This window comes from Lytechinus variegatus, chromosome 12 (genome assembly GCF_018143015.1).
Source record: "Lytechinus variegatus isolate NC3 chromosome 12, Lvar_3.0, whole genome shotgun sequence".
Classification (NCBI taxonomy): Eukaryota; Metazoa; Echinodermata; class Echinoidea; order Temnopleuroida; family Toxopneustidae; genus Lytechinus; species Lytechinus variegatus.
In genome coordinates this window covers 8,511,102-8,521,225 of record NC_054751.1, presented here as the reverse complement: position 1 = coordinate 8,521,225, position 10,124 = coordinate 8,511,102, and the positions used below count along the sequence as shown (strand labels likewise).

At 37.1% G+C, this 10,124-nt stretch overlaps 1 protein-coding gene across 1 annotated transcript; it reads left to right on the top strand.

Moving 5' to 3' along the window:
• The first annotated feature begins 3,779 nt into the window (after window positions 1-3,779).
• LOC121425473 (transcription factor IIIB 50 kDa subunit-like) lies at window positions 3,780-9,744 on the top strand. The gene is made up of 3 exons (XM_041621534.1): window positions 3,780-4,015; window positions 6,911-7,036; window positions 7,688-9,744. The coding sequence occupies exons 2-3, from the start codon at window positions 6,914-6,916 to the stop codon at window positions 8,780-8,782; spliced, it is 1,218 nt and encodes a 405-aa protein (XP_041477468.1). The 5' UTR covers window positions 3,780-4,015; window positions 6,911-6,913; the 3' UTR covers window positions 8,783-9,744.
• Window positions 9,745-10,124: the final 380 nt, after the last annotated feature.

Here is a 10,124-nt window from a genome sequence, read left to right as displayed (position 1 = left end):
ACTTTTAATAAAGTCAAACTCTATTTCTAATTTGAATAATCGCACAGACGTCCATTCTGAAGTAACCGATCAAAGTTCAAATGTATGGTATCTTTGAATGGACGTTTCTCGTGATATAAAGTTGCCTATATCTCTGTCATTGTCTAAAAAGTTTGATGATGATAAAATTCAAGAATACTTTTTCTCTTTTGCTGTGAGCCCTCCCCCATTGAATGTTTTTTAAAAATTCGTATTATATATTGAATATATGAATGCACATGTAGAATCATTTTTTTCAAGAATTAGCAATTCTTGAAATATATGGGGAGCTGCTCAGTATGTGGTTAAACCAAATCATTATTCTCTCAATCAATCTGCGTTTATTGAAAACTCGGTGTCATAGATGGGCCATAGCTGACTTCTATCATGGATGGGCCCGCGGCTTGGGGGGGGGGAACTCTCATCCGCGCTATTTCTCAATCGGAGAAGGAAAAAAATGATGGCTTTGAGGGCCTTTGACTCACCCACAAAATGTGTGTATGTGTGTGTGTATTTCAATATTACATTAAAATATATGATTTTATTCACTAATGCAGCATCATGCATTCATGTCACCAATTCAAGGTCCAAAATTAATGATTTTTACTATTCGCCTAAACTATTCTAGCTCAGTTGCCACAAGTTCCCTCGCAATGTATACTGCACAAAGTCCATTTTAAGCCAGTAATTTACATGCACAAGTAGAAACCGTAAATTGTCATTTCAATTGCACGCATGCAAGCACAAAATTGAATATAAAATTGTCAGCAACGAGAGGATTTAAAAAATATAAACAAACAGTCACCTCTGCCATTTTCACTGAAACCCGACACACTGGTGCATGTTCAGCTGGCATGCTTGGTCAATATGGACTCGGACCCGCCAGTTTCACATTCGAGGAAAAATTTAAGGGGAGAAAAGGAAAAGGAAGAGGATATAATTACAGTTTATTTACTGGTTATGACAAAATCTAAAAGTTTTCTCTCTTTTTTTGGGGGGGGGGGGAGGGGGTGGGGGCAAACTCTGCATGTATGTCCAACCTGCAGTCTATCATTGTTATTTTTTTTATTAATTTATTTTTTTGTAAAGAACTCTATGTATATAGGGTCGTCTGGACCGGCTCATATCACACACAAAAAATAAAAATAACTTGGGCATTGACCACAACTAAATGGCCGGGTCTCTGCACCGTTTATCTAGCTCTATTCAGTAGAGACGGACCTCGGGGGGGGGGGCGGCACTTCCATTGATGGGTGGATACCATCATTAGCGTACCTACGGGGGGGGCAGACTGCCCCCTGACGAGTCACAACACATGCAAGGGACGTATCCCTGCCCCCCCCCCGACGAGTCAAAACTGATCCCTGACGACGCCCCTTGAACTTGAAGACCTTTTTATTTTTTTTTTCGCTTGTCAATTTTTTTTCTGGTTCGAAATGTCCTTTACTTGTGGTTGAAGAACCCTATTTTTTTTTGGGGGGGGTCAATTTTTTTGTTGCCGCGGGCGAATTTGCCCCCCCCGGCCCCCTTACACCACGGGATACCATGTGCGACCATGGGGTCTCGAAAAGCACCCTAAACACGTATTTCCATATTCTGAAAATGCACCCCTTAACAAGTATTGGTGTGTGAAACCCTACCCTTATTGTTGAAAACAAAACGATATCCTTGGCAAGTATTCCCTGAATTGAACCAACAGTGATCTATGTCACGGACGTCGGTCGGACCGGTACCTTTCAGTGCCTTTACCTAAAATTGTGTTTAGTGTACAGCCCCACCTTGGCACACCTCGCGCAAATTGTAATCTAAACACGTAGTGCACGCTTGGGGCAAAAAGTACATTCTATATTAAAAACAATAGTCCTGCGGCAAATTTGAACGTGAACACGTAGCTTTCGAAGGGAAAATAGATACACTTTTTTCATGATTTTAGTGTTTTAGATACCCTTTTTCCCGCCCTTTTTACGTTACGTACGTAACGTGTCCTATGTTGAAAAAGACATTTGCATGTTTTTTGGTCGCGCATGGTATCCACTCGTCAGTGTAAGTGCCCCCCCCCGGGGGGGGGGGCTGAACCATATGCACAAAGATTAACTCTGCCCAGCTCCGAGCCTAGCTCAATCCCCACCACAAAGATCTATGTAGACCCCACTGATAGACAAAGATCCGCCCCTCTACACAGGGGCCGCGGAACGGTTTTTCAGAGTGGAGAGCTGCCAATAGGGGGGGGGGGGGCTGCATGCAAAAAATCACAATCCTCATATTTTTACGTTTTTGTACACGGCCCTTGGAAAAACTTCCGCAGCCCCTGCTCTTGGTCTGCAAATCGTTCTGATACTTCTGTGGGTCTATAATGACATTTCCACATATAATGATCCTTCAATAAATACTCCCCCCCCCCCGTCCTGCCGATCCGGGCGGTTGATGCCCGATGTATCCTTCCACCCATATTCATTTATTCATACATGTATATGCATTTATTTCTTTCATTATTATTAAAAGTAACATTTACAAACATATTGCAATATACAAGAAATAGAAATAATTCATCAAACGAGGAGACAGCTTAGAAGGCAGAGAAGCCTTATTGGTGCTGCCACCAATAGAACAAAATACAAATTTATACAAAAAACTTTCAAAGTTTCAATAAACAACCACACTTAATAACCTTAAAGACGTAACATAAACAAAGTAACGATAAAGCCTGTAATATAGAAAATGAAATAAGTGTAGTGTGATTGTCAATTAATTATCATTTAGTCTCCTTTTGAAAACGGAAAGGGAAGGGCTGTTTTTTATATACTAGTAAGGGAAGGTTATTCCAAATGATTGGACCTTCGAAAAATAGATTTTTTAGCATCATTGGTTCTCGTCAATGGTAAATGACAATGAGAGGAACTGCGTGTATTATATGAATGGAAATCGTTACCAGAAAGACTTGGTGGGGGGAACAATTTTTTTTTATAACAGAGGTACATGTAAATAGCCAAGTTGAAGTAGCATAGATCAATTACATTTAAAACCTTTAAGTGAAAAAATAATGGTTTGGTGTGAGCAAGTTAACTGGAATGAGAAATAATTCTAATATCCTTTTTTTGTAATCTTAATTGAATGATTAGTAGAAGAACCCAAGGCAATATTGCAGTATTGGAGGTAAGATGATATTAATGCGTTATAATCATTAATAATATTGTCGGAGGGAAATATTTGAGTTTGTATAATATACCGATGTTTCTAGAAATTTTGGTACAAATATTGTCAATAAGTTATTCCATGGTAATTTTCTATCGATTATCACACCTAAGAATTTCAATGACGTAGATCTTACAATTGGGGTGTTATCTAATAAAACATTAATTCTGTCATATTTGATTACCTTGTTTGTAAAAATCATGTAATGCGTTTTATTCATATTCAAAAGAAGCTTATTAACAATCAACCAAGAGTTCAGTTTCATGAGCTCATTATTGAAAGCAAGAATAAGATTGTCTATATTATCATCTGAAAGAATGATAATATAGATAATGATAATATATAGAGATATATCTGTATGGATGTACCCCCACCATAGAGATATATGCAAAACTAGTAGTATAACCCCCACTGACTGGAGAATCAAAATATAAACCTGAAAGATACCACACTGATTTGATGCTCTAATTATAATCGCATTCTTCAGTTTCTGTATTTGCATTATTAACGCCCTCTTGAGTTAGCTACCGACACAGTAAATAGTTAGCCTGTAGCTTGTGGGTTTCAAGTCAGAATCTTCTTTGCTAAAAAAAAATTAGAGGATAATATATCAGACCTAGTTGTTATAAGAGTCAATCTTCTCACATCGCTGCTCAGCCCACAAGTCAACTTCAAGGAGTGCAGGCCACTGACTGTTCCGTTCGAGGTTTGAGAATTCGGACTTCTCGAAGTTCTTGCCGAGTACCGTACGAGTACGACGAGGTCGCGAGGCCAGCTGCACCGCGTATTTCGGCGAGAGTGATCAGTGAGTGTCCATCGTCGCTTTCGCGTCGGAGCGCGGAGCTAAATTAATTCATTTCAACTAAATAAATTACGTACTTAGGTAACAAGTGAACGTAAAAGTATTTTTATTAAAACAAAATTGTATTCTATCATGTCTATCTCGGTATGCCTTCCACTCATTCTGAAGATATGATAATTGATATACCTTGTCATGCTTGTCAGTTACATCTCTATTATAGGCCTAGTATGAGTCATGACTATGTGTGGCGAAATAAGGTTGACAATGTTTGTATTATTTTCTCTTTTTCTTTTGGACAAATGCTTGATTTTTTTACACTTTCAGACTCAGTTTCCATTACAGCTTTTCATTCTATAACTTGGCTCTTAAGTAAATTTGATTCTTTAAATTATTTTTTCTTTAAAAATAGAAAATTTTCATGACATGTTTTCTTCCACCAATAGAGGGCGTACACACAAATATGCCCAAAATCCCGGGGGGGGGGGGGCACTTCCATTCACGAGTGGATACCATGCGCGACCATGGGGTCTCGAAAAGCACCCTAAACACGTAATTTCCATATTCTGAAAATGCACCCCTTAACTCATTGAGTGCTTCGTGCACGCCACGTATCCTACTATAACATGCCACACTCGTGCTCGCACGCCTACTATTGATTGCTTTGTGCTTGCATTGTTTCCTACCCTCGCCTGCTTCGTGCATGACTGCGCACATTCGGAATAACAATCATTGTTACGCCGTTTTGCATTGTATTGCGCATCGCATGCACGCCGTAATTAGCACTATTGTGTGCAGTGTGAACTCTGCTTTCTGACAGATAAACTTACTCACGCGGTTTACATTCGACTTTTTCGAGTATTTCTACATTTTTTACAAGATATGGCTCCGCCTCTGAGAGAAAAGAGACCTAGGTTTTTGATCCATACAAAACACTCCACAAAATGGAACTACTTGATACAACTCATATTTTAGCGGTAAAGATAATAACCAATCCACACAATGAGGACATCATTATAAGGGGTATGAAATTTCCTACAACTTTACTACACAATATTTTGTGGATAAACTAATCGTTAGAGAGTTACAAGCAATTGTAACCATGACTATTGGAAGGAGTGAATACGACTCGCGATCCCAAAATCAATGTGGCACAGGGGGTTTTGTAGCTGGCACAGGGGATTAGCATCGGATTAGCACTGTGGCATTGGCTTAGTAGTGTGCGTGGCATGTTAAGAGTTAACAAGTATTGGTGTGTGAAACCCTACCCTTAACAAGTATTGAAGACAAAACGATACTCTTGGCAAATATTCCCTGAGATGAACCCCTAAACAAGTACAGGAATGTTTTATTGTTACGGGTCCTTCGGTCGTCGGCTTTAACTTAGGCCTATTTGGTTTAGTACGACCCCACATTCTACATCTCGCGCAAATCGGACTCTAAACACGAAGTGTTGGGGCAAAAAGGACATCCTTTATAAAACATTTTAATTTTCTTTTATCATCCCCGCAAATTCGACCCTAAACACGTAATTTTCCTAACGAAATAGATACCCTTTTCTCATTGTTTTAATGTTTTGACACCCTTATCACGTTACGTACGTAACGTTCCCTATCGTGAAAAAGACATCCTTTTTACATGTTTTTTGGTCGCACATGGTATCCACTCGTCAATGTAAGTGGCCCCCCGGGCCCAAAATTCAAGTTTTTGATTGCTTTGGTCAATACAAAAATTATTCTAAGTTACTAATGAAAATTGAGTTTCAACTGTATGGAAATTAATAACTTTGGTCACAAAAGTGATATTTTAATGAGTTTTTTAAGTGTATGCTCAATACAGCATTGACATACCATAGTCCTACCTGTAGATTCTCCACAGGCAGGATGGTAGCAGTGAACAAGTGATGCTTTCTATGTTGGCTACATAATCTGGATGAGTGGTTTCTAACTAAGTTCAATGAAGTTAGACTGTCTTAGTCGTTATTTAGATTGTTATTTTATGTTAAAGGAGTCAGACCTTCGGCTCATCACTCATGACCATGACATATGAATTGTGAAAATTAGAGGGGAAGTTCACCCTGACGAACAGATTACTGTAAAAATAGCAGAAAAAACGATAAAAAATATTGGTGGAATTTTTAGAAATTTTTTTTATTTTGCAATATAAAATGCATAAATTTCATTGTTTAATGTTTCATGATGAATTATTTTTTCTTTTTAGGAGGGCATGCGAAATGATTTGTCATAATTTGTTTACGGTATTGATACATTGAAGGTACAATAGTAATCATTTTCAATTTTCTGAGAAAATTAAATTTCATTGCATTTTGCCATATGATTTGTAGGAAAGCTGCTCGAATATGATATTACAAATCAAATAATTAAAATTTTAATTCTTTTATTTTTTGATGGATTTTTTTGTGATTTTCTGCTATTTTTACAATAAAAATTTTGTCAGGGTGAACTTCACCTTACGTCTAACGTTAAACATTAATAATATGTGTAAAAACTGATGTTAAAAAGGCTTAAGTTATTTCTGAAAAACCATGAATTTTTGAAAAAAATATGGAACAAAAAATTAATAGGAATCGGGTAAAGAGATTCTGATTAAGATCTATTAATGCTAATTTGTCTCATTTCTAAGTTTTTTTGGTCATGCACAATGTTCTGAAATGGAGAAATACAATCAGATCGGTCATTTATATTGTGACCATTTTTTGTGCACAGAACTTTTCCTGAAAAAAATAGAAACCTTGTAAATTTCTCTACATCAAATTTTGATGACATTCTCATCTCAGTCAGTTTTTTGCCTTCCCTATCTGTCTGTTTACCAATGAATTAGTGACATCAACGTTACATTTGGTTTGGTTGAACTTTGACAAAATCACTGGTTTATTTACAGGTCATGGAAGCAGGTGAGAAATGTAAGAATTGTGGAGCATCGGCTGTTGTAGAAGATGAAGGACAAGTTGTATGTACAAACTGTGGCCAGGTCAAGGAGGACTCCGCAGCATATGTCAGAGATGGGGTAAATACATATCTTCTACTACTAGTTTGTGATAAATGGATCAGATAGGCTGTGTAATGGAGTTTGAAAAAACTGTTGAATTAAATTTCCAGGTTTCTCTTTTAAACTACATGTATAGTTTAGTCGCTCTTTGAAAGATAAGTCACATGACAGTCTCAGATAAATTGCTCCAGAAAGTGTTTCAGTGGTTTTAGCCTGAATAAATACAAGCCCTAAGATATATAAGTGGTGGAAAGTATTACAAAAAATCCCCAATTGCATATTTATAATATTCTGACTGAAGTCATATAGACTCATTCTTATTTAAAACCCAAAGGAGAAATAAAAGGCAAGTTTTTGCATTACTATAGTCTGAATTTACAAGACCTTAATGAAACAAACTGGGATAGCACAAATGCAATTACAGTACAACTTCGTTGGTTCATGTTGACATCTCAACAAGTAAGGACTTGACTTGTGCAGTGTATTTAATTTTTTATTCCAGAAATAGAAAATGGAGTTTAAATCAAATATCAATTGAAAATAGGAAATCATTGGATTGAATCGTGCAAGGTGTTGCATTACATTTTTCTCAACTTTTAATGTTGGTCAATCATAATCATTGATCGAGTTAGGGTTTGAAAACAACATGTTTTCTCTATTTTATGACAGGATTATTTTGAACACACCCAGTCTTGTCACTCTGAAGGTTCATTCAAACCTACGTTCGGAAAGCCGGACTTTCGCCTTGCAAACTCAACCAGTTATTTCAGATCAGCTCTCAACCGTTGGACCAAGTACATACAAACACTCTGTGAGCGTATGCAGATTGCCAACAAAGAGATGCATACGGAAGCAGTGGAAATCTTCAAGAGAGCCTTTCAGATCACTCATTTCAAGCAAATGCACAAGGAGGGCAAGAAAGCAACATGTGCTTCCTGTGTGTACATCACGTGCAGACTACATGACTGGCCCATTATGATTATCAACTTGGTGACTGTTACTGATATCACAAGAGAGCTATTACTCTCCATCAACATGCAGCTGATTAGAGTGTTGAAGATTGATATACAAACGGTCAGCATCGAAGAGTATGTTCCTACATGTTTGAGGGAACATGGTGTGAGCGATGACCAATGGAAGGCAAAGACTCTGGAAGTGATATCCCTAGCCAAGGAACTGTGGTTGAACGCTGGTCGGCGTGTGGATGCATTGGTCTTGGCATCCTGCTGCATCGCCTGGCAGGCATCTGCTCCCGCAAATCACAAGTTATCGATGAAAGAGTTTGGGAGGTCCATGTTGAACCAAAGGGTCCCAGAGCTGGTAAAGGTGCGATACAGGGAACTGACAAACATCCTGAGAAAGATGGTTGTAAAGGTCCCCTGGGTGTCTAAGATTATTCTTAAGAAATCAACAAGGTCCTGGATGTATTTCCTTGATGATATTCTCAGGTTTAAGAATAGTCTGCTATCACACCTTGAACCACCGGAAGACATGGATGATCTTGAAAACCAGGAGAATAGCTTCATTGTGATGCCTCCTTCTTATGCAGCAAGCTTGGAGAATAGAAAGTTTGAGAATCAGCATGTAGAAGAAAGTAACTTTACAAAGACATCTGGACATGAGAGTAGGGAAAGCATGTATGACCCAGAGCTGAATGAAAAGGACATTCCAGAGTCTGAACTTAGTCATTACATCAAAACACCTAAAGAGATTCAGCTAGTCAAAGACCTTGCAGTTATTAGTGGTATACATGTAGATGTATGAAAGCTTTCTATGTACACGTATATTAGAGTAAAGATGGAGACCTCTTGCAGATACTTGTGCCATGAAGCCCATTGAAATTACAGATTTTGGTTTAGAAAGGCTTCTCATCTTACTCATTAAACTTTCTGTTTGTTTTTAATTATTTATTACTTAAATACAAAAAATTATATAATCTTGCCAGCTCTTCTTGTCCATTGAAATAATGAAGAAAGGTTGTAATAGATTAAAATCACCTTCATCTATACAGTAATTGATTAATGTGAACAGCGAATGTGGTGTGTACAGCATATCTTAAAAAAGAAATAGAATAAAATATGGTACAACTTACAAGTAGATTCTACTAACATGATATGGACACTCCAGTAAATAGAAAAAAATGACAGTGTTAACAATGGTAACACTGGAGTGATAATTAAAAATAACACCCTCACATGACTGAATTTTAACCAATCCTATTCCAAAATTCGTATTATGCGGAATATTATAGTCAGCGTATCCTTTCAGTAGTTCATTCTGGTATCTCTAAAATCATAATGACAGAGATGAAAAATAAAGTTTATAAACTCATGAAATTGAAATCGTTAATGGTCTCATAAATTTCCCTAAAGTACTATCATTCTTTTGAAAAAAATTAAATGCAATCACATACTTTTCATAGCCATGTACATGTAGCAGAAGCTAAACTTTAAGTGTTAATCTCAATTATTTTTGTCCACTGAAACCCTCTTAAGGATGTGAAAACAGTAATGATGGGAAAATTACTTATAATAATGCTAATTCATTCATAAATCCCAGAAAATACCTCTTTATTTGTTGACTGATTTTGATTTTTTTTCTTCCATCTGGTTTGGATGGGGTGCACCAAACTTGTAACCAGAATTCTTGAGATTTTGACTAGAAAATTATTTTTGCTAATTTACCTTATGTGAAATTTATTCATAATCACAACAAAATGCTTCTTTATTTTGACTGATTTTGATTTTTGTCTCACCTGCATTGCAGAGTGAGACTATAGGCGCCACTTTTGCGACGGCGGTGGCGTCAACATCAAATCTTAACCTGAGGTTAAGTTTTTTAAATGACATCATAACTTAGAAAGCATATGGACCTAGTTCATAAAACTTGGCCATAAGGTTAATCAAGTATTACTGTACATCCTATGAGAGTGTCATGTCACATGACCATGGTCAAAGGTCATTTAGGGTCAATGAACTTAGACCATGTTGGGGGAATCAACATCAAAATCTTAACCTGAGGTTAAGTTTTTGAAATGTCAGCATAACTTAAAAAAAATATGGACCTAGTTTAGTAAACTTGGACATAAGGTCAATCATGTATTGCC

What these genes read in the sequence shown, in the direction of transcription:
- LOC121425473 (XM_041621534.1), top strand. Translation starts at nt 6,914, where the DNA reads ATGGAAGCAGGTGAGAAATGTAAGAATTGTGGAGCATCGGCTGTTGTA. An exon ending in CAGCATATGTCAGAGATGGG is followed by an intron (nt 7,037 to 7,687) that starts GTAAATACATAT and finishes ATTTTATGACAG; the next exon opens with GATTATTTTGAACACACCCA.